Here is a 24,660-nt window from a genome sequence, read left to right on the forward strand (position 1 = left end):
CCAGAAGATACAGATGAGGAGAGAGAACATTCTTTTTCCCAGACTTCAATTCCTCATTTCTTTTTTCTAATTTCTCTTTGTAGGGACCCCCAGGTCAAAAAGGAGAAAAGGTAAGACACACAGTGGATTTGTAGGATGACTTTTTTAATATGAAGGCTCCCAAGAGATCAAGAAAAATCATGGTTTCTTACCATTGATCTTTTGACAATGATTTGGCATGATCTGGCATGGTAGGGAAAGCCCTGGGTTTGGAATTGTAAAATGAAAGAATTGTACGAATCCTCAGCAGCTCAGTAGTACAACCTGTGCCTACCCAGGAACCCCTTCTTTAGCATCCCTAAGCAGTGGTCACCCAACCTTTGCTTGAAGATCTCTAGGGAGGATTCTTCCAACCCAACACCTCCCAAGGCCATCATCTTGATTTGGACAGCTCCCAATCCTCACAAAGTTTTTCCTTGCATTGAAAGGAAATGTGTCTTTTGGCAACTTCCAATCATGGCTCCCAATTCTGTCCTGTGGGGCCCAGCAGAATGAGGCTAATCCCTCTTCTACATGACAGCTGTCCAAATACTTGAAGACAGGAATCTCATCCCCTGTCAGGGGTCTCTTCTCCAGACTAAACAGTCCCAATGTCTTAAAAAAAAAAACAAGTAACCCTCCCAGCCAAACTTTTAAGAGTCGAGAGATCTAGGTTCAAACTCTAGATTTGCTATTTACTACCTGTTGGAACATGGACAAGTAACTTTCCCTCTCTAGGACTCATTTTCTTCTCCTGTATAAAACAGGAAGCAGATTGCATCATCCCTAAGGCCCCTTTAGCTCTAGCTCCAATGTTGGTTGATATGTCTAGTCTAGAGGTAGATTGGTGGAGGAAGAGGGATTAGACTTGTTCTCTCAGGCCCCAGAGTGGAATTAGAAGCCAAATGCTATATTTAGATGTGAAAGAGACCCTTGGATTTAGAGCTGGAAGAAACTTGAGACACTCTTGAGGCCAACCCCCTCATTTTACAGATGAGTAAACTAAGGCTCACGGAGGTTGCCTGGCTGGCCCAGAATCAAACAGCTGGTAAATGGCTAAGGACAGACCCTACCTCCAAGGCCAGGACTCCCTCTACTAACCCAAGATGCTTCAGAATAACTGCCTAGCTATGAAAGTGGTCCAAAACTGAAAGGAGTTTCCAGGGGGAGGGAGTCACCCTTCCTTGGAGGTCTTCAAGCAGAGGTTGGGGAACCACTTGTCATAATGATTCCTGCCAGAGAGAAGTCCAATTCAATGGCCAAAGAGGACCCTTTCCACTCTGAGATCCTAAGGTTCTTTGGCCAAATCAGGTTAATACTTATCTGGCAATAGTGCCGGGTTTTTCATATGATGAAACCAATATCTGCTTTGAAAATCAAGCTGCTCTTTCCCCTTTAAAGAAAATGCCTGGCTTCTGAGTATGGTCAGTACATTATTATTACTGCCCAGGCCAAATCTCATTTGGGAAATTAAAAGTTAGATTAGAAATAGAACTGACAGGCTCTGAGACTCACTGAGAGGCTTCCCCTCCGTACCCAGAGCCTCTACTCATCAGGGCTATTCCAGCCATGCCCACATACTGCATCTTGACCTTTGGGGGAAACTATATTAGCTTCCTTCTGCACCTTCAGGGGAAATAGAGTCAAAAGAATCAGAATGCCCATATCTAGCACACTGAGTTTTACTTCCCATCTCCTGACCCCACTGAGAAAAATAAGAGAAGTCTTGTTATTCTTCACACACATACACACTATTTTGGAGAGTTTTATGTTGGTTACATTCAGTTTCCTAGGCATCTCCCTCCCTCCCCTAGAGAAGGCATCATTTGATATATAAACTCCATCTTCCGTGTTTCTATGTATTGGTTCTTTCTCTAGAGTTGGGCATTCACAAGTTCTTCTTCAAACATTAATTCTGTAGCTGTATTGTGGTCCCTTGGCTCTACTCTTTTCATATTTTTTTCATAATTTAATATAATAAATAAATAAAATAATAATCATAATAACTTTTCATAATTTCATGAGGGTCTTTCCGTGTTTTTTTAAGTTAACCTGCTCATCATTTCTTACGGCACAGTAGTATTCCATCACAATCATGCACCACAACCTGTTCAGCCATTCCTCAATCGATGAGTATCTCTTCAATTTCCAGTTCTTTGCCACCACAGAGAGCTGATATAAATATTTCAGAAGACAAAGGCTCTTCCCCTTTTTCCTAATCACCCTGGGAAATAGATCCAACAATGATATTGTTGAGTTTCAGGGTAAGCACAGTTTTATAACTGTGCATAATTCCAGATTGCTCTCCAAAATGGTTAGATCAGCTCACAGTTCCACCAACAGGGTATCAGTGTCCCCATTTTTCTGCCTCTGTCATGCCCTTTTTACAAAGAGAAAAATGCTCAGAGCTGTAAAGGGACTTGCCCTTATAACCCAGACTGAATTGCTTGCCAGCTCCAGAATGGGAACTGGAGGGGGGGGGGGGGAGAAGGATACAATTTGGATCATATAACTTCAGAAAACTTATGTAGAAATTTGTTATCACGTAATTGATAAAGTAATTTGCCCCCATATAATCCTATTAGTCTAAATATTTATTAAGCACTTACTGTATACCAAGTGCAGTGCAAAACCCTAAGGATTAAAAGAAAAGTGCCCAGGTCTCTCCATCAGCATCATGGTGGCTGGCAGCTAGGGAAACCCTAAAAGGAAACCACTGGGCTGTGAATGTGAAGTGGCATCTTAACAACCATCCTTGTTTCCCTTTCTTTTCCCAGGGTCAGTGTGGTGACTACCCCCACCGGGTAAGCAATCTCTCTTCTTATCCTTCTCCCAACAGCCCCCTGCTCTTCCCTAAGGGGCTTCCTTCAACAGCATCCCTGACCTGTTGCTAACAGGACAATTGATGCTTTTCTTTTTCCCCAACCCATAACACGGCTTTTTAAGAGGATTTAAGGGGAATCGAGAGTGGATCAAAGTAAACTATGAATTCTTTGTGGGGTCCCTGTGATCACGTCTTCTCTCCTGCCTCATCTGAGCCTCCCGGCTGAGCCAGGCACGGGCTGTGGTTGTGCTCAGGGGGAGGAGGTAATGGGGGATGTGCTTAACTCTGTGTAGATGATGGTGTGACTTGCCGCTGGCATGTGCCTACGTGCCATGGGCTTGTGTGTGACTCCAAGGCTGCCCATATGCCTCATGACATGTGCCTAACCAGATCCCAGAGCCAAATGTAGGCAGCTCTTTGGGGTGAGCCACAACTCCTCTTGCTGCTATTGCTGCAGATAATTGAAGGCTGCCGGTCCAAAAAACTGAGGGGGGGGGCTTCTCTTACCCCAGCACTTTGACTGAAGCCTAGCTCCCTCGCAGGGCAAGAAATGGCAGGCCTGAGGCAGCAGCAGTCCACTTTTCCCAGCCTCCTAGCCCCCTCCCGCAGTGTCCTTGTGCCAAAAGCCTCTACATTCATACCAAGCCCCTTTGAGGTCATATATTTATGGCTGGGGAGCAGGCTGTACTTTGAAGGGCCAAAGGGCAAGGATGCTTTGGTTGGGATTCAGCAATCTGAAGCCAAGTGCCATCTCGATCCAGAAAAATGGCCGCCTCTCATTTGGGGGTGGAGGTAGGAGTGACCTCACCTCTCCTCTGGCCAGTCCCTGTAAGGATAAAAGAGCAGCAGCAGGAGGAGGACGAAGATGAGGAAGAGAGGGGAGAGGAGGAGGAAGAAGAGGAGAAGGAGGTGGAGGAAGAGGAGGAGGAGGAGGAAGAAGAGAAGGAAGAGGAGGTGGAGAAGGAGAAGAAGGAAGAGGAGGATAGAAGAAAAGAAAGAATTGGTTTATTCAGGAGTGCACACTGTGCACACTGTGCACACTGGGATGTATTTACACATGCCAATGGGTGGCCAGGCATATGCCCAAGGCTAATAGTCTCACTCCTCCACTATTGCCCTATCAAGTACACATTGTTAAGAGAGGCAGAGTGAGCTAATCTTGGGCCCGAAGGAGGGTGTAATTCACCCCAAAACCATCCACTGGGAAGACACCAGTATGAGCCCCCATAAATCTGAAGTCACCCTAGCCCACACTGCAGTATTCATCACAGGAAGCTTGGCTTTTGCCAAGGCAATCAGCTAGGACCCCAGGGCCAATTGGGGCTCTGGTATGAAGACAACAGGCCAGGAGCATATGAATTGGGAAAGGGAGATGGGAGGGGCAGGAGGAATGAAGGGGACACATATGTTCCGGCTCTGATACAATAATAGAAGGCTATTTGGAACAATGGGCTCATAGGATTGTTATGAAAGGAAGAAGGAGGGAGGGTGAGGGAGGCAACTCACAGAAAGGGAGGGAGAGAGAATGAAGGAAGGAAGGAGGAAATGAAGGAAGGAAGGAAGGAAGGAAGGAAGGAAGGAAGGAAGGAAGGAAGGAAGGAAGGAAGGAAGGAAGGAAGGAAGGAAGGAAGGAAGGAAGGAAGGAAGGAAGGAAAGAAGGAAGGAAGGAAGGAAGGAAGGAAGGAAGGAAGGAAGGAAGGAAGGAAGGAAGGAAGGAAGGAAGGAAGGAAGGAAGGAAGGAAGGAAGGAAGGAAGGAAAGAAGGAAGGAAGGAAGGAAGGAAAGAAGGAAGGAAGGAAGGAAGGAAGGAAGGAAGGAAGGGAGAAATAGAAAGAAATAGAGGGAAAAAGAACCAGAATGCTCATATCCTAGTCTCAAAGAATAGATCAGTAACCTTGTTAGCAGTAATCTGTCTCATGGAACAATGTAGTTGTGGGTTACAAGGAAGAAGAGACCACCCTCCTCCTCCTATTGCTGGCAGAGATATCAAGGAGGAGGCAGTGTGAGAAGAGGGGACCTCCACTCTCTAGAAAACTATTCTGTCTTCACCATGGCTACAACACCTGGTCTAATCTAGTTTTCTCCTTCTCCCCAACACATATACACACACCTCCCATGGGCTACAGAGGGATCTGGGGAAGAATTGGGAGAAAAGGGAGAATGAGAGAGAGAAGAGCCACTTGGGAGAGATTTCTGGTCAGCTCTGGCTCTTCCCTATAGAGCTTGATTTCCAGATTGCTCTATGGGTGACCTCCTCATTCCTCAAAATGAGCCTATGGGAAAAATGAGAGTCTAGGCAAAATGCAAGGAGGCAAAGGCTTCAAGCCCACCCTGAGGGTTCATTCAGTGACTGAGTGGGACAGTTAGAGAAAAGAGGGTTATGGGGGCAGCTGGGTAGCTCAGTGGATTGAGAGCCTAGCCTAGAGATGGGAGGTCCTAGGTTCTAATCTGGCCTCAGACACTTCCCAGCTGTGTGACCCTGGGCAAGTCACTTAACCCCAATTGCCTAGCCCTTACTGCTCTTCTGCCTTGGGACCAATCCTCAGTATTGATTCTGAAGTGGAAGGTAAGAGTTTAAACTGAAGAAAAAGAAAAGAAAAAAAGGTCAGGAAGCAGACGGGATGCGACCCTCCAGGTTTGGTAGAGGGGAGGGACCAGTGAGACCTGGATCTTGTGGGCTTGGACAACTCACTCTATGTTCTATCTCCACTCTCCCTCCCGGCCCCCCAGGAATACCTAAGCACCACCTTGGCAGCCCTGCGTTCCAACCAGATAATTACCCTGAAGGTTTGTGGGCTCTGAGGAGAGTCTCTGCCGAGGAGCACTCACAGGCTCCCCAATATTGTACATCCCATGGCAGCGGGCAGGGATAGTAAAGGAATATGGCGGATGGAAGTGGATTCTTTCCAAGGGCAAGTGAACCAATACATAGCTCTCCTCCCCATTCAATGCAATTCAAGTGAACCCCCAAGAGATGAGCAAACCCCAGTCTTTCCCTCTCTGTTCTCCATTGCAGATGAGGCCATCCCCCACCCCGCCCCATCCATTTCCACTATTATCATCAGTTTATCGTTGACATTATTCTGATTCTTCCCATCCTCTATTTCATAAGAATATTTTTTTCTCATAAGCCCCCAGCATAGTGGATAGAGAATTGGCCTTGGAGCCTGGAGGCTATGAGCTCTAGTCCCACCTCTGACACATACTGGCTATGTGACTCTGGACAAGTCACTTAACCTGTTAGGGTTCAATCAAGAAGCATTTATTTAGTTCCTATTGTGTGCTCTAGGCAACCCTCCAAATCTTTAAGGTGAAGGGAAGGGGTTGACCTGTGTAGATAGAGCTCTCTCTACCCATGAAATCACAGGTCTTATTTTAGTTTAAATTAAATTAAATTTTATTATTTATTATTTTAGAGAATATGTTGCATTATTATCATGGCCACTCTTTGTCACTTTATCCACATTCAGCAGATGGAAACAACCGGGGACTCTAGGGAAATCTTTGGCCAGCATTTTGAAAGCAGTCCCCTGCCCTTGACTCGAGTGCGAGTCTCCCCTCTGGCCATAGTGGCCGCTCCCTCCCTGTGGCCCAGCTTCTGACAAGGAGCCCAGGCCCAGGCCTGGCCGCCCGCTCCTCACCTCAGATTTGGCTGATGTCTGTTGGGTTTCCCCGTTTTACTAAAAGGAGACCCTGAAGGCCACCTAAGCCCACAGAGGCTTCACACATCAATTTCCTTCCCCCAAGGTTTGCTTGTGGCCCATGAGTCAAAGCCTCCACGGAATGGTTAACCGCAGCCTGGCTTGGTCTGGGCAGAACCCATAGTGAGGGCGAAGCGGTGGCAGTACAATATGGGCTGCTGTGTTTGCCCCTCGGCAAGGCGGGCTCCTTGGCTCCAACCGAGCCACGTCAGATGGGCAGGGATACATGAGGGCAGAGGCGGGGAGATGGGGGCAAACCTCTCACTCTGAAGCAACCTCCCAGGCTCGGGATGCCACCTGGCAGAGAAACCCTAGGGTAGGAGTGAGCAGCATCTAGGGGCGAGAAGTGGAACTGGAAGGAGCCTCTCTTTCCCCTGCTGTGTGCCAGTCTGCCCAAAGACTGCTGGAGCAAATCCTCAGGGTCTCCAGGGGGACAAGGGATGGCTCAAGCTTGGCAAGGTCTTCTGATCTGGCAAGGAGAGTTTCTCTGTTGGCCTGAAGAAGTGGACTGCCAGGGGACGGGGTTACGTGCCAGTCTTGTCCGCTATCAGCGGGATGGCACAGGGATGGGCCATTCTTGGATGCCCAGCTTGCTGCTGCCCAAGCAGAGATGGGTTCAGAAGATAGGAAGTTCTCCAAAGAAGTCTTGGGTCAGTCCTTGCTGGATCACAAGCCCCGTGAGGATAAGCATTAAACATTCAGTTAATGTCCCCAGAGATATAGAAAAACATCGGGTCCCCCCAAAGAGGGGTCATGGGGCCCATGGGTCTCCCACCTTTCCCCTCCTCCTTTCAGTGGGGTCCCAGGCAGATGCCACTCAGAGCCCTGAGGTTTGCCCTTTGGTCTCCCCTGGCAACAACTCGGTGTCTCCCTGTGGTTCATCCTCATTAACTTACTTTCCTTTCTTCTCTCTCCCTGTCTCTTTCCTGACCTGCCCTTCTGGGACTTTCGGCATCTTCCTGGCTCCTTGTGACCTTGGCCTCTGTCCTCTGACCTCAGCTGCTGCCTCTTCTCAATTCGGTGCGGCTAGCGCCTCCCCCAGTCATAAAAAGACGCACCTTTCAGGTAGATGCCTTCTCTTGATGCACTCAGTGACTCCTGCAAGGAAGGCTTCCAGGAGGAGGAGGCCAGCCAAGCTTCAGGGCTTAGAAGGGCAGTTTGACCTAGAACAAGAGCCCCAAACTTGCACAGGTTCAGTTCCTCCAACAGAAAACCTCCCTGGGACCCTGAGGTCCGTGATAAAAAATGGTTCTTCTCACTGGTAATAATTCCCATTTCTGTCGTGTGTAAACATTGACAGCCAGCAACCAACTCTGGGAGGTACCTAGGACAAGAATCCTTCTGCCCATTTTGCAGATGAGGAAATCAAGTCAGGCTTTTGTGAGACCTGAGCAAGCGAGAGCTGGACCAGCAGTCAGGAGACTTGAATTCGATCACAGACCCTTCCACTGATTAGCTTTGTGCCTAGAGGCATATCACTTCTCTGAACCTCAATTAAGTTACCTGTAAAATGGGGTTAACAGTGTCCATGCTGTAGAAATAAAGGGGCTGAAATTTACCAAGGATTTTTAACCCTTTTGGTGCCATGCCCCCCTCTGACAGCCTGTCTGGTGAAACCCTTTTCAGAATAGTCTTTTATTTTTATTTTTAATTAATTAATTTCTTTGTTCCATTACAATTTCCAATAATCTTTTGACATTGTTGAAGGGAAAACTGATTTTCAATTCAAGATTCATGAAAATCAAAATGTCATTTTTTCCAATCCAGTTTCACAGACCCCCTTGAAATCTCCCCACAGACCCCTTGGGGGGTCCGTGGATTCCAGGTTAAGAACCCCAGGAGTAGGTGGGCTCTTCCAGCTCTGAGTCATGTGATCTAATGGGGTTCTGTCCTGACATCTTTCCCCTGACTCTGGGATCAAAGCTGGCAAAAGCCAGAGCAGCTGGGTACTTTCAATGTTTAAAAAACCAAAACTTAAGTAAGAGAAGGGATCCCCCCCCCAAGCTGCCAGAAGCCTCCGCCCTCTTTTGGGGCTTGGGGAATGTTTTTAATTCTATGGCACTTTAAAGTTCACAAAGCCCTTTGCTTACGATAATTATTGAGGGAGGCTGAGGAAGTGGGATTATTCCCTCTTTTACAGATGAGGAAACTGAGGATCAGAAACAAAAAAAGGGCTTGGCTATAGGCAGAGTGAGTAAGGGGTATAGCCAAGTTTCTTGATTACAATCCCAAGGTTCTTTCTTCCTTTTTTTTTAAACCCTTACCTTCCGTCTTCGAGTCAATACTGTGTATTGGCTCCAAGGCAGAAGAGTAGTAAGGGCTAGGCAATGGGGGTCAAGTGACTTGCCCAGGGTCACACAGCTGGGAAGTGTTTGAGGCCAGATTTGAACCTAGGACCTCCCATCTCTAGGCCTGGCTCTCCATCCACTGAGCTACCCAGCTGCTCCCTTTCTTCCTTTTTTTTAAATTTAAAATTATTTTTATTTTTCATTTTTAATTCAATTTAATTTTCTTTTCAATTCCACACCATTGAGAAAACAAGAATTATAAAACCTGTTTAAACTAGTCAAGCCATGGGGGTTGGCTCAGTGGCTCAGTGGTTTGAGAGCCAGACCTAGACAAGGGAGGTAGTGGGTTCAAATCTAGCCTCAGATCCTTCCCAGCTGTGTGATCCCAGGCAAATCCCTTAACCCCCATTGCCCTACTGCTTTTCTGCCTTTGGACCAAGACGCAGTATTGATTCTAAGACAGAATTCTGGTAAGGGTTTTAAAAAAATATTCAAGCAAAACCAATTCCCACGTTAGTCGTATAAACAACAACAAAAGGAGGACCCCAGAAACCCCTCTGCTTTGGGGTGCTCTCTGCACCCATCCGCTTTCTATCTGGAAGCAGATAGCGGCTTTCCTCAGAAATGCACTAGGGCTGCCGTGGGCCCCGTTGTGTGGATCCAAGCTCCCAAATCTTTCAGAAATGTATCTTCTTTCCATATGACCCCCTTTGCTGCTGGTGGGTGCAGTTAGGGTCTTCTTGGGGGGGCAATGGGGGGAGCATTTGTGGATTTGTAGTCAGAGAGGGGACCTAGGTTTGGGTTTTGGCTCTAATGACCACTCTTTTGGACCCTGAGCATGTTGACTCTCCCCGGGTGCCTCAGTTTCCTCCTCTGTAAAATGGAGAGGGTGGGCTTGATGCCCTCCAAGGTCCCTGCCAGCTCTAAGCCTATGTCTCTCAGAGCTGGAGAGCCATCGTCCCCACACAAAGGCTGCTTAGAATAGGGGGCAGTCGGGGCACCTTTCCTATCAGCCAGGAGGGCAGTCGTCATGATTAGCCTGGCAGAGGAGGTAGAGAGCTGTCCGCAGAGCCAGGATGCCCACCCTCTGACACATGAGATTCCATAACAGCTGATGCTGTAGGCGCGGAATAGTTTCATGTAGATATTATTATAGCATATCATTCCTCATTAAAGGAGCAGATAGGTGAGATGCTTTGTGCTATGATAGTCAGGAAGACCTGGGTTTGAGTCCTACCAGGAGACTGTAGGAGTAAAAATGAACAAATATTCCTAGGATTTAAATATACATGAGATTTGAAATAATAAATCAGAAGAAAAAAGGTTCTTTCAGTCAAGTGAGCAGAGCAAAGAGAGCCGGAGACTCACACCTGCAGCCCTTTACCAAAGAGCCCATAGCGCGGGTCTCAGCCAAATTTATCTCCCAATAATCCTTATGTAACTTAAAAGGATGCTGGGAATGTGGCTCAGGTGTGGCAAATTTTCCATCTGCATAATACATAGGGTGGGCACAACCTTGGACAACTCTCTAATGATGGGTTATAGAATAGCTGCTCCTAGAGACTCAGTGAATGGAGAGCCAGACCCAGAGACAGGAGGTTCTGGGTCCAAATCTGGCTCAGACACTTCCCAGCTGTGTGACCCTGGGCCAGTCACTTGACCCCCATTGCCTAGCCCTTACCACTCTTCTGCCTTGGAACCAATACACAGTGTTGATTCTGAGACAAAAGGCAAGGGTTTGGAAAAATAGCTGCTAATCCTACTGGGAAAGGAAATATCCACTGCAGTTGGCTTAGTTTCCTTTACTAACAAAATAGCCAGTCTGGTCTAAGTATCAGTAAAGGCTTGCTTTTGTAGAAAAACTTTTTCCTTCAATGGTCCTAGAATAAGGGCAATGGTAGCCACTGACATTTTTATAGCACCCTAAGGTTTACGAAGCACCTTACATGCATTATCTCATTTGATCCGCACAGCAATCCTGAAAAGCAAGTGCTTTGATTATCCCCATTTTATGGAGGAGCAGCTCAAGGTTCTTAGAGGTAGGGGGTGCCGGCACATTTGTCCCCATGAGCAAACCAAGCACCAGGGGCTCCAGTGGGTTGCCGGTCCCCAGCACCCCAGGCTCCAAGTCCAGCGCTCCACCTACATCCCCCGTCTACCCCAAGACAAGTCGTTGGCCAGGGTCTTTCGGCCAGTGAGTGGTAGAAGTGGTTCCAGAGCCCAGGGTCCCTGATGGCCAGCCCCCGGCTCTTGGCACTAAACCAGACAGGGCTGGTTGTTGATCCGACTTCTTCTCCTCACCAGAGCTGAGCTCAGATCGTTTCTTAGAGGTCATGTAGAAACTATGTGAGCTAGCTAAATATCTCTCGGAGTGTGGCTTCCATGGCTCCTTATATGGGTACACTCAACGTCCACGAAGTCTCTTTTCCATGCATGTGCAAAAGAAAAGGGCTCAAATTCCCCCTGCCTGGACTCCCCAGTCACACACACACACACACACACACACACACACACGGGCTTGTTGGCTCATCAGAAGATCATCAAATCTCCAGCTAACCAGGACCTCAGAGACCATCGCGGATCATCTCCCATCAGTTGGGTTATTTAGCCCAGCCAGAGCAGAATGGATGTGGGGGTGGAGGTGACTGCCACATCCAGGTGGAAAGAGATTTTTTTCTGCTTGGTCTCAGAGGGCAGAACAGGAGCAACAATGGCGTCATAGTGTTACAGAGAACCATTTCATCTTTTTTTATTATTGTTTTTTTTAAACCCTCACCTTCCATCTTGGAATCAATACTGTGTATTGGTTCCAAGGCAGAAGAGCGGTAAGGGCTAGGCAATACGGGTTTAGGGACTTGCCCAGGGTCACACGGCTAGGAAATGTCTGAGGTCAGATTTGAACCTAGGACCTCCCATCTCTAGGCATGGCTCTCCATCCACTGAGCTACCCAGCTGCCCCCAGAACCATTTCATCTCAACGTGAGGGAAAAGTTCCTAATGCCCAAAGAGCTTTCCAAAAATGGAATAGGGTCTGCCTTAGGAAGGCTGCAGGGTATCAAGGCAAAAACATGGAATTTGGAGCCAGGAGATCCAGGTCAGGCACTTTACCAGGTAGACTAGATGGCTAGGTATTTGCTATTGTTTGTCCTTTGTTTCCTTTTTTTTTTAACCCTCACCTTCTTTCTTAGAATCAATATTGTATATTGGTTCTAAGGCAGAAAAGTGAAAAGGGATAGGCGATGGGGTTAAGTGACTTGCTCAAGGTCACACAACTAGGAAGTATATGGGGTCAGATTTGAACCCACGATTGTTGTTTTCAAAGAGGGCATCACAAGTTGATGTCTTAACTTGTGCCTGAATTGGATTTAAAGTACACTATAGAAAGCTGTGGTTCTGGAGTCAGGAAGAGTTCAAATCTAGCCTCAGACAGACATGTCCTAACAGTGAGACTAGAAAGTCACTGAGCCTGTGCCTGCCTCAGTTTTTGTCTGCCTCAGTCTTGGATGTAAAATGGGGATAAGAATTATACCTCCCTCCCAGGGTTGTTGAGAGGATCCAATGAGGTAATCGTTGTAAAATACTTTTTAAACCGTAAGGAGTACGAGCTTTTTCTAGAAGATGGAGAGCCATAGGCAAGAGCCTTCATTTCTGAGCCCCTCAGTTTCCTCCTTGGTAAAAGTGGGATCATTATAACCACAACAACCTTAGAGAGTGCTTCAACATTTGCAAGATACTCTCTGTCTTCCTTGTGGGTTTTTATGAGGAGGAAGCACTATCAACATGTGTCACCCATCACGAGGGTCTTTACGTGGAAGTGGGATGGCCTCAGGTTGAGAATTGTTGTGGAGGGAATTCCCGAGGTATGATGAGTTGGACAGACTGCCCTCCGATGCCCCTTCTAATGCTGCGATCCTGTGTGAGACTCCAGCCCTCGTATGCTACCAGAAAGGAAACAAGACCTAGATAAACGATGTGACTTACCTAGAGTTACACAGCACATGTGAGAAAGAAGGGATTTGAACTCAGGTCTCCTAATTCCAGGGCCATCACCCTTTGTGCTAGATTATGCTACTCTCTAGTGTATTGAATACTTAAAGAAAGAGAAGTGAGCAATTGACTAGTAGAAGGGATTCTGGAGGGGAGATGCTAGTGGACCCCTTAAAGATGATTCTGCAATCAAAGAATCTACAAGTTGGAAGGAACCTTAGCCATTTAGACCTCATTTGGAAGGAGCTAGAGGTCATCTAGTCCAACCCTTGACCAAAGCATTGAATCTCCTTGAAACCAACCTTTTTTGTTCAAAGATCTCTAGTCTAGAACTCAAAACTTAAAAGCACAACTTGGTCCATTTGGGGCCAGTTTGAATTTTTTAGGAAATATTTTCTTTCTATTCAGCCAAAATCATTCTCTATGTAGCTCTCAAACATTGGTCCTAGAGTGTTGCTCTCCATTAGGGCCATCAGATTAGCCTCTGTTAGATTAAACCATCGAAAATGATTGTTTACTTGAGAAAAGGATAATTTTTTTAAGATGAAGAAAATAAAGTCAAAGTTCTTCCTCACAAATTTATTTCAGAGAATTACACTGCATGGTGTGCCATCACTAAGCCTCTCTGTGCCTTCCTGAGGCAATAAAACTTCATCCTTCAGAACCAGTTGGGAAAAGGCCAGTCTGGGAGTGCCCCTCTGCCCATGTCCCATTTGGACATCTCTCTTTTATGGGGCCTGATGCTCCTGGCTCTCCTCCTCTGGCTGCCACACGCCTTCCTGCATGTGATGACAAGTATCACCATCCTCACCTCCTTCCTCACAATCATCACCATCACCTTCATCATCACTCTCAGAGGGCTGAGGTTTCCCTGGGGTGCACGACACAGTGGTGGGAGCCCCCATGGCTCTCGTCATCTAACTCCTTGTTTCCATGAACCTCAGGGTGAACAGGGACAAGCAGGCATCCAAGGCCCCCCTGGGCCACCTGGTCCCCCTGGACCTGCTGGACCTATTGGACCTCTGGGTAACCCAGGAGAGCCAGGGCCCATGGGACCACCTGTAAGTATGATCATCTCCTCATCATTATCCTCTCATGATCCCTCCCTTTGACTTCTCATGCAGCCACTGAACTGGAGAATAAGTAACTGGTGCCCACTCCTCCTACCCTACTGTCAGAATGACAGGAAAAAGCCTAGAAGAGGACCAGTGAGCTGGGGGTAGCCTTTGAGAAATTGTCTGCCCCTTCATCTTTCACACTGTTACCTGCAGAAACCCTAGTATCATCCCACCAGCTCATGAGTTTGACCAGAGGCTTTCCAAGAAAAGCTGGGACTGAGAGCAGAAACAAGACCAGAAATCAGCCTTCCAGGGCCAAGGAGCTGCCTTGAAAACAATCTCTAGACTGTTGGGTTTAGACAGAAGTGAAAGGAGGAGTGGGCACCCACCACCCAGAGTCTCTCTAATGTTCACTCTATCTCTTGTATCACAGGGCAGAGCAGGAGAGCCAGGGAAGCCAGGCAAGGATGGAAAGGTATGTATTTATGCTTCTGTTTGGGGCCTCTCTGCCAACCTGGTGGCACTGGTGTATGGTCATTGTAGCACTTGGAAGGAACCCATTGGTTGAGCCAAAGGAGAACAAGTAAGGCACAAGCGCCATTGGTCCAGAGGTGATCCAATGTAGAGGTCATTTAGGCCATTCTCCTGCCTCCAGATGGAGTTTCATCCCAACTACAGCTCAAATAGGAGCATCACTATGATCATATGTTTCTGAAGCCCACTCACTGCAAGTCACATTCTTACAATTAAATACTGGTATGGGAAAAGAATATGGATGGTTCTTGTGAAAGATGGGAGGGTGCTGGCCTTGGAAGCTGGAAACTAGGATTCAAATCCCAGCTCTGTCATTTACTCTATGAGACCATAGGCAATGGTCGCATTTAACTGCTCTGAGCCTCAGTTTCCCCAGCTGCCCAATAGGAATGATACTAAACAGGGCTGCATTTTTTCCAACCTGGAAGTGCTCTAGAATTCAGACTAGACCTATTATTGTGAAAGATGCAACAGTCTAACCTAGTTCAACCCCAAGGACCATTGATTTTATAAAGTTCCAGGGCCAGAGCAGATCACCGTACCCATCTGAGTCCGCAAGAGCCCATCTTTCCTTTGGATCCCGTCCTCCTTTCTTGCCCCACATGACTCCAAGCATAATCAGCATTATTATCCTCTCCCAAATCCCCTGCTTGTCCCTTGGAAGCGTCCTTCACCCGAGAGAGAATGCAGCCATCCCTTCCAGGAGGTAGGAATAGCTGCCAAATCAGGGGCCCTCAGGGACTTGAATGCATTCAGAAATAGCTTCAGGAAGCCTGAGCTGCTGGAAGAAGTTGGTTTTTGGGAAGGGATCTGAACTTGGAGACAGGCAGGGTTGGGAAGAAGGAGGCTGTGGGGAGGAGAACTGTGGACTTGGACCAAACTGTTCCATCTCCAAAGATGATCTCGTCCATTTTCATGGAAAAAAGCATTCTCCTCCCCAAAGGAGCTCATCATGTGACTTTGAGGAAGTCCCCTCCCTCCCTCAATGCCTCAGTTTCTTCATTTTAAAAGAAGGAGGTTAGGGGCAGCTGAATAGCTCAGTGGATTGAGAGCCAGGCCTGGAGACAGGAGGTCCTGGGTTCAAATCTGACCTCAAACACTTCTGAGCTATGTGACCCTAGGCAAGTCACTTAACCTTCATTGCCTACCCCTTACCACTCTTCTGCATTCCAAGATGGAAGGTAAGGGTTTTAAAAATAAATAAATAAATAAAAGTAGGAGTTTGGGCAAAATTATCTCAAAGATCTCTCACTTCTCCATAATCTGTTCATTTTAATGCCTCTTCTGTGCCATTAAATCTGCTTATAAATGCCAGAAACAAGTATTCTACCCCAGGTGGCCTCTCCAGGATCTGAATATCCTTGTATTCAAGGGTATTCTAGGGAAGGATGAACTTAGATCTCTTGGGTGAGGAGGAAGTGGCATGGGCAGGACTTAAACTCAACAGTTTTTCCTTTTACCAACATAGTCTTTTTTTCCATTTGAATAAGTTTATTTAGTCAATTTAGAAAATTATTCCCTGGTTACAATAATCACATTATTTCCCTCCCTCCCCTCCACCCACCCTTCCCGCAGCCAACACACAATTTCATTGGGTATTACTTGTGTCCTTGATCAGAACCTATTTCCATGTTGTTGTTTACACTAGGATGTTCATTTAGAGTCTACATCCCCAAAAATATGCCTTCAACCCATGTATTCAAGCAGTTGTTTTTCTTTGGTGTTTTTACTCCCACTGTGTTTCCTCTGAATGTGGATACTGGTTTTTCTTGTAGATTCCTCCAAGTTGTTCATGATCACTGAATTGCCACTAATGGAGAAGTCCATTACATTTGATTGTACCACAGTGTATCAGTCTCTGTGTACAATGTTTTCCTGGTTCTGCTCCTTTCGCTCTGCATCACTTCGTGGAGGTTGTTCCAGTCTCCATGGAATTCCTCCACTCTATTATTCCTTTGAGCACAATAGAATTCCATCACCAACATATACCACAATTTGTTCAGCCATTCCCCAATTGAAGGGCATCCCCTCATTTTCCAATTGCCAACATAGCCTTGCATATGCCATGCTCAAGATGCCCTTGTGGGATTCCCAGACTTCCTTTCTCTCCTTTACTATTCCAAACCACTTGGAGAAGAAAAAATGTCTCATATTCTGTTCTTGTTCCCTTCAGGGCTTACCTGGATCTCCTGGACCAAAGGTGAGAGCTTGTTCTAGGAAGCAATGAAGCAGTATGGTAACCTGTGTTTAGGAGGGAGAGACTGAAAAGAAGGATGAGAGAGAGAGAAGTACAGAAAGAGAGAGAAAAAAAGAAAGAGAAAGAGAGAGAGAAGAAACAGAGATGAGGGAGGCATAGAGAGAAGGAAAAGGAAAAGGGAGAGGAGAGATAAGATATGGAAAAAATAGAGGAATGGAAAGGGAGAGAAGGAAGGAAAGAAGAAAGGAGAGTCAGGGACACACGTAAAGAGAAACAGAGAGGGAAAGGAGAGAGCGGGGGAGGGAGAAAGGGAGAGAGAGAGAGAAAGAGAGAGAGGGAGGGAGGGAGGGAGGAAGAGAGGGAGAGACAGACAGAGCTGGGTTTGATGAAATGACTATTGAGACTCCTGGCGATATTTCATCTGGCCAATGGCACAAAACATAGCCCAGTCTGACTGATATCAAAGTCATCTGGGAAACTGATCAAATTCCCCAGTATTCATTCAGCACCTGCTATTTACCCAGCCCCATACTAGATGCATGGGAAATACAAAAGGGATATAAAAATTACCCCTGTATTCAGAGAAACTGAGCCAATCAGAGAATGTTACAGCTGGAAGGGAGCTTTGAGATTGTCTAATCCAATCTTTTCATTTGACAGAAGAGGAAATTATTACAAGGACAGGACACCCCCCCAATCCTGACTTATGGTCATCTGGCTTTTGCATGCAGACCTCCATTGGCTAGGAGCTCGTCCAGAGAGAAGAGGGAGTGACAGCCCCCAAAATTATGCAGCCAAGGAGGGCCATACCTGAGTTCAGCTCTCCTGACTCCCAGCTCAGTGCTTTTTCCTGTTCTACACTTTGGGGAAGCCAAAAGACTAGAGCACATGAAGCACTTCACTTTTACCCATGTTAGTTGAAGAAATAACTTTTAGTTTCCATAGTTCTAGAATGACTGATCTAAGTTGGGTAAAATGGAGACAAAGTGAGGCTCCTGCTTGTTGAAAAGACAGTGACTGGGCTCCACTCTTCACTTGACATGGGGAGTCTTTGCTGTAATGGTTACAGTAAATCAACAGGGTGACACGGTGGGCCAACAGGTTATATGAGCTTAGGCTTCAGTATGGAAGTAGGGTGTCCCAATGAGGATATGGACAGCTAGGTGACATAGGGCCTGGCGTCAGGAAGACCTGATTTCAGATCTGGCCTCAGACACTAGCTATGTGACCTTGAGCAAGTCACTTAACCCAATTTGCCTCTGTTTCCCCATCTTCAAAATGATCTGGAGAAGGAAACAGAAAACCAGTCCAGGATCTCTGCCAAGAAACTTCCAAATGGAATCACAAAGAGTTGAACACAGCTGAAATGAATAAACAACAACAAATCCAGAATGAGAGAGTCAGTCATTCCTATTTCCTCCATCCTTGTCAGAACCCACCTAGAATATTCTCTTGAGTTATGGACGTCACCTTGAGGCGTCCATTGGACAAGATGACCTCTGAGATCCCTTCCAGCTAGGACATTCTGTTGAGGTGAAGGACATACAGAAAGGGGGTGTCTGGGGTGGAAAGAGAAATAGAAACCATTCCAAAAGAAATGGGGGTGTTTAGCTCAAAGAGAAGAAAGCTTATGTAGGAGTAAGGACAGAGAAAGGGAGAAGAGAAACATCGTGTGGAAGAGGGAATCGACTTGTTTTGCTTGACCCCAGAGGACAGAACAAAGAACCATGGGGGAGCAGCTGTGGGAAGGCAAATCTCTGTTCAGGATGAGGGATAACTTCCCAGTGACTCAAACTCTTCCAAGGAGGCTGGGCTCTCTCCGAGGTACGAGTGCCCAGGCACTGGAGCTCTTCCTGCAAGGTCTTGGTGAGCCACCTGGTGTGGATGTTGACAAGTTCACACAGGGGTGGAACCATGTGCATCCCAAAGTCCCTTCCATCTCTGAGGGTCCATGAGGCCAAGAGCTGGGTAAGAAAAACAAATGATCGCTTCTGGCAGCCAGTCAGTCATTTGAGTCTTCAGTCTAGAGCCAGATTACTTGGGAAATGGTTTTTCTCTGCTCATGAGCATCATCATCCTAATGATCCTTTCTTTGTCTTGACAGGGAGACCCTGGAATTCAGGGATATCACGGACGAAAGGTCAGGAGGATGGGAGTGTGGGGCAAATGGTGGTGGGAGGGAAGGACCAAATGGGGAAGCAGAAGGGGCACAACCAAAACGAATGCTTGCTAAATGTCCTGAGGCAAACTCATCTTAACTTCCCTAGACTCAAAAATGGGTACCCTGGCTGATGTTTAATGAGCTAATTAGAAATGTTCAGAGCTATCAGCTCTCAGTCCTCAGCGCCGTCCCCTTTCATGATGTCTCCCTCATTTTTGGAATGCTGGAGAGATCCTGGACTTGGGATCATCAGATCCTGCTTCTAGCTCTTTCTCTATGATTCACTTGCTGTGTGCCCTCTCTGGACCTCAGTTTACTCATCTGTAAAAAGATGGGACCAAAGGACATCAGAGTGCTCTTCTAGCTCAGACATTCTGTGCTTATAAGACACTCAGTCTGGCTGAACCCACCTATCTCCTCCGCCATAATGACAGACAGTGCCTGAGACTGTGATGAAAGCAGTAACCACCCTAATGATGTGAGAGGACAGGTAGTATAATGGAAAGAGTGATGGACCTGGAGTCAAGAGACCTGGGTGCAAATTTAGCCTCTGACACTTGCTAGTTTTGCGATGAAAGAAATGTTGTCTGAACCCCATGAACCTTCACTTAAAAATGGGGATAATGTCAATCAAATTGCCAGCTCCCCCCAAAGGACTGAGAGCACAGAGCCATGCAAATGAAGTGGAAGACAAGTCACAGTTTCCTGGGACAAGCCTTAGATTTGAAGTCAGAATATCTTATTTTCACAGGATCACCAAATCTTCTAATCATGATAAATAACTAGCATTTACACTTTGGTAAAGTGAGGCACATTGTAATTTAAAGTTTGGAGAAGCATTTTACAAATCTTATCTCATTTGATCTTCATAGCAATCCTAGGAAGTAGGTACTACTATTATCTCCATTTTCTAAGGGAGGAAACTGAGGCAGAAAGGTGAAATGACTTGCCCAGCGTCACCTAACTATTACATTTCTGAGGCTGAATTTGAACACAGATCTTCCCAACTTCAATCCCAATACTCTGTATATAATTTACCTAGATTTTAGGCATACTTTTGAGAAAGGATCTCATACTGTTCTTGGGGAAAAGATGGAGAGGTAATAATATCATTGGCTGGATTCAGAAGTGGTTAATTGGTCCAAAGAGTAGCCGTTAATAATTCAGTGTCGGTATGGTAGGAGGTGTCCAGTGCAATAGGTCCACCAGGGATTAGCGTTGACCTGTGCTGTCTAATATCACTGACTTGGACATAGGCTTAAATGGCATTCTCATTAGATTTGCGGACGACTCTAAGCTGGAAGGAGGTCACTAGCAGAATAATTAATAGAGTCAGGATCTTTCAAATGGCTTGAGAGCCTGTAGTGTCAGGTTGAATCTAGTAAAACATGATTCAGTAGGAATTCATGGAAAGCCTGGTACTTTGGTACCAAAAAAAAATCTATTTCTGAGTGTGAAATATTGTGATTAAACAGCAGTGGTGCTGGAAAATATTGGGGGGTCTTAGTGGAAAGAAAGATCAATATGAATCGACAGTGTGATGTAGCAACCAAAAATATCTAAGGGAGGCAGCTAGGTGGCACAATGGAAATTAATAAGGAAGACCCGAGTTCAAATCCAGCCCCAGACACAAATAGTTGTGTGACCCTGGACAAATCACTTCACCTCTGCCTGCCCAAGTTTCCTCAACTGTAAAACTGGGATAATAATAGCCCCTACCTCTAGGGTAACTGTAAGGATCCAATGCAACGATATTTATAAGTTGCTTTCCAGAGTTTTTATGAAAGGAATTATCATAATAACTCTGCTAAGCAATTGACTGTACTCTTCCCTTATCAAACCTCAGCTGGGTTGTTATGTTCTTTTCCAATTTAAGAAGAACAGTGATCATCTGGAGTGTCCAGAGAAGAGCAAGTAGGATGGGGAAGCACTTTGAGTCCAGGTTCACAATTGGACAAAGGAACTGGGTGAGGCTAGCCTGAAGATGGGAAGCCTGTGGGGACATGAGAGTGTGGCTCCAGTCTTTGGAGGGCTGTTTGGTGCAAGAGGGATTGGCCTTATTCTGATTGTCCAAGGAAAACAGAGCCAGGAACCCTGGGTAGAAATTGAAGAGAGATCAGTTTAGGCTGCCAGTCAGGAAAACTACTACGCTCTGTTGTTCAATCATTTTTCAGTCATTTGGGGTTTTCCATTCTCCAGCCCATTTTACAGATGAGGAAACTGAGACCAGAGGGCTTAGTGACTTGCCCAGGGTCACACAGTTAGTAAACTGTCTTGAGCTGGGTTTGAACTCAGGGAGATTAGTCTTCTGTACTCAAGGCTCAATACTCCGTATCCACTGTGCCATCTAGCTGACAATTAGAACTGTCCCTAAGTGGAATGGGTTGCTTTGCGAGAAAATGGATTCCCTGTCCTTGGAGGTCGTCCATTAGAAACTGGAGAACCACTTGTTAGTCATGTTAGAGTGGAGATTCCTTAATTCTGTCGGGACATTTCTGGGCCCTCCTCTCTGAATGTCTGATTCTCTGAAACGTGCTATTGTTCTCCACCCCTCTCATTCTTGATGCCCCTGAGAGAGAACGCCCCTGGCCTTCAGGTGCATTCTGGGGAGCCCTCCAGGAGTGGGAACCTCTAAGAAAGGAGGCAGGAAGTAGAAGGGACACAGAACGAGAGGAAGGCAAGGATGTAAGGATGAGAGCACTGAGACGTGCATTCTTTGCACCCTCTAACGGGGCGGATTGCCGTCACCGCAGTGTTTTATGGAAGGCAGGCAATGAAATGGCAAGGCCTGAGAGATCTTTAATTAGTTCTGCATAAACTGCAAAGTTTGTGTTACGTCAGGAAGTGAAAATTATAGCCCCCGTGGATCCCTGGGTCCATTCATTCCAGCTCACAGAATTTACTACCCCTCCTTTCTGCAAACTGTAGGTTTTCCCATTAACCATCATCTGGCTCTTTGCAGAGGGAACAGGGCTCTAGGGTTGGGGGTGACCGCCATGGCCGTGGCAGCTGGGAGGCATGTGTACCCACCCCCAGAAGCACTGCTTCCAGACAGTAGCTTATGGGTTGTTTTAGCCCTCTCACAGAATGTACCCCATTGTGTGGGCCTGAAATCTAGTGATGGGGAAGGACATCGTTCCTTAAAGATGGAGGTCTTGGTCTCTTCTTGTCTGCTGGGATGGCGATCCAGTCAGACTGGCTGTTTTTGAGTATTTGAAGGACTGTTACATGAGAACACGAATTAGCCATTTTCTGCTTGATGCTAGAGAGAAGAACAAGGGGGAGATGAGGCAAAACTTCCAGCCCTCAGAGTACTGTGGGCTCCATGAAGAGTTAGTGAGCTCCCCCTCACTTGGAGTCTTCAAGCCAAGGCTAGAGGGCCATTTGATGGAATTGTTATAGAAGGAGTTCCTGTTCCAGTGTGGATCCTACCGCATGGCCTTTGAGGTCCCTTTTTGACATTCGGTGACTTCTATTTTGGATGAGAATTGGATGTGGGTTCACCTACCTTCAGTGTAGACCAGATATGAACTTGAATGTGTGCTGCCCAGAGTGGTGGCTTGCAGGAGTTGGGACAACCCAACAGAATCCAGCACAGACCATGGCTCCTGGGAGAAGAGTACGATGAAGTAGAAAAGGCTCAGGAGCTAAAGACAGGAGAACTGGGTTCAAATCCCAGGCCTGATACCTATAGGCTAGGTGATCCTAGACCAAAGACTTTGTCTCTTTGGACCTCCATTTCCTCATCTGAAAAATACTCTCCGACATTTGTAAGGAGAGAGGCTGGACCTAGAGTTCTATTGGTCCAGGGAACTCTCTCTATAGCTACGGAATAGTATCCTCTCTGTAACTTATCATCATGGAGTGTTACCTGGGACATTGCGAGGTCAGGTAACTAATCTAGGGTCACACAGCTCCTTGATGTCAGAGCTGGGTTTTCAACCCAGATCTGTCTTGGCTCTAAGACCAGAGATGGGGAATGAAGTGTTCCAGAGAATAGAAAGCAGCCAGTTGGACTGAATCGTGGAGGGTAGGAGAGACAGAAATGTGAGAACCAGATTGCCTAGGGCTTAATTGCCAAACAGAAGAATTTTTGCTAAGGGGCACAGTGGATGGAGCCCCAGGCTTGGTGTCTGGAAGACCTGAGTTCAAATATGGCCTCAGACACCTATTAGCTGTGCAACTCTAGACGAGTCATTTAACCCTGTTTATCTCAGTCTCCTCATCTGTTAAGCAGGCAGGAGAAGGAAATAGCAAACGACTCCAATATCTCTTCCAAGAAAACCCCAAATGAGGTCATAAAGAGGTAGACACAATTGAAAAAAAAAACCCAACAACAACAGAATAATCACACCCCTTGAGCAGCTTATTGCTTCCCTTTAGGAGGTGATTTTCTAAGACATTTGGGGCTTCTGGAGAGGTTGGACATTCCCATAACTCCCTTTTTTAACCTGTGTTACTGATTTATTTTTCTTTTTCTTCCTCCTCTGTGACCTCTGTCTAGGCCTAGAGAGACCAAAGAGGCTGCCATCATAGAGATGGATGCCTTCAAAAAGAGTCAGGAGAGTTTCTTTCTTTCTTAGGAGGAAAAAGGGTCAGAGGGTAGAGGAGAAGTGAGAAGAGACATGGGGCACTAGCAGTGGCCATTTTCTTGATGTTGGAAAGCTGCCGCCATATAACTGTGAAGGTTACAAGGGGCCCCCATGGAGTAGCCCACCACTTGGCTTTTGATTCACCAGAGACAGACCCTGCTCTATCACAGTAACCTAACCAAGAATCAAAACCTTAGAGCTGAACATCCCCGATTGGACAAAGGAGGAAACTGAGGCCCGGAGAAGTCACACAGCCAGTCAGGTTGGAGCCAAGAGGTTGAGTGTCCCCTCTGACAATCTGCTACTCTTTCCGCCTCTCCCCACGTCTGTGCTGGGTGGGATTTGGGTCTTAGCAAAGGCATTTCTCAGTCTCTGAAGTTGGCTAATGATTTGTTACGTCCCTCCCTCTTCCTTCCCCCTCACCACCCCCGCCGTTGGACAGGATGGATCTGGCATTTCTTATTTTCACAAAGACTGGTTGGCCAATATGTCAGGTCTCCGCCAACACAGTGAGATCAAAGCTGAGGTTTGGCACCAAACAGTCAATCTCCCCCTCGCCCCCTCCTCCTCCCCCAGAGCCAAGTGATCCTCCCGACTCGACAGCCGCTTGCGCACGTATGGCTGCGCACCCATGTGTTATCTATTTCATCACAATTTATTGTGCCAATCTATTTAAAATATGTTACAAGACATAAAGTATGTTCAGAACATTACAGCCTTGGCCAGCGTTCAGGGGGCTCAGAGTAGATCGCCAGGCCATAAATTCCAAATATCTGAAAGTCTGGCAAGAGCTTATCTCTGACTGTATCAATACTTGTATTTAAAGGCATGCCATGTGCGTAATGCATTTGAAGTGAGTGGCTATAACAGTGGGTACGGGGAGGCAGGCTGTTCAGAGCGCGCCATTAATCAGCGAGTCCTCTAATCGTCCCCCAGATACATTAGGCATAGTTGGCACCCTTTTCCGATTGCAGATGGCGTAAAGCTTACGTGTTGGATGGCAGAATCTGGGCCCAAGAAAGTCTCAGGGAGCCAAAACAATGGACCAAAGCGAAGAGGAGGAAATTGAATGGGGAGAAGTTAGAAATGGCTGTGCTTGACCCCAGAAATCAGCTGCCCAAGCACAAGATGAGGAAAGGGCATCGGGAGAACAGGGATCCCTGCTGAAAAAGATGAAAAATATTTATTTATAAAAAATAGAGTCCGTTATAATATAGAAATATCTCCTCCATATATATGGAGGGTGTCTATTTCTATATTTAAATGACTCTCCTCTAGGCATGATGGGAAGACAAAGGTAG

At 46.6% G+C, this 24,660-nt stretch overlaps 1 protein-coding gene across 1 annotated transcript in view; it reads left to right on the top strand.

Annotated features, from left to right (window-relative positions):
* LOC100619480 (collagen alpha-1(XIII) chain) overlaps positions 1-24,660 on the top strand; it is a 127,088-nt gene that overhangs the window by 37,511 nt on the left and 64,917 nt on the right. Inside the window, exons 9-15 of the mRNA XM_056796487.1 lie at positions 84-110; positions 2,796-2,822; positions 7,542-7,607; positions 13,762-13,878; positions 14,309-14,350; positions 16,583-16,609; positions 18,711-18,746. Coding sequence (XP_056652465.1) covers positions 84-110; positions 2,796-2,822; positions 7,542-7,607; positions 13,762-13,878; positions 14,309-14,350; positions 16,583-16,609; positions 18,711-18,746 — 342 coding nt within the window. The remainder of the gene's footprint in view (positions 1-83; positions 111-2,795; positions 2,823-7,541; positions 7,608-13,761; positions 13,879-14,308; positions 14,351-16,582; positions 16,610-18,710; positions 18,747-24,660) is intronic.

The sequence above is a fragment of the Monodelphis domestica genome, chromosome 1, assembly GCF_027887165.1.
Source record: "Monodelphis domestica isolate mMonDom1 chromosome 1, mMonDom1.pri, whole genome shotgun sequence".
In the NCBI taxonomy this organism is placed as follows: Eukaryota; Metazoa; Chordata; class Mammalia; order Didelphimorphia; family Didelphidae; genus Monodelphis; species Monodelphis domestica.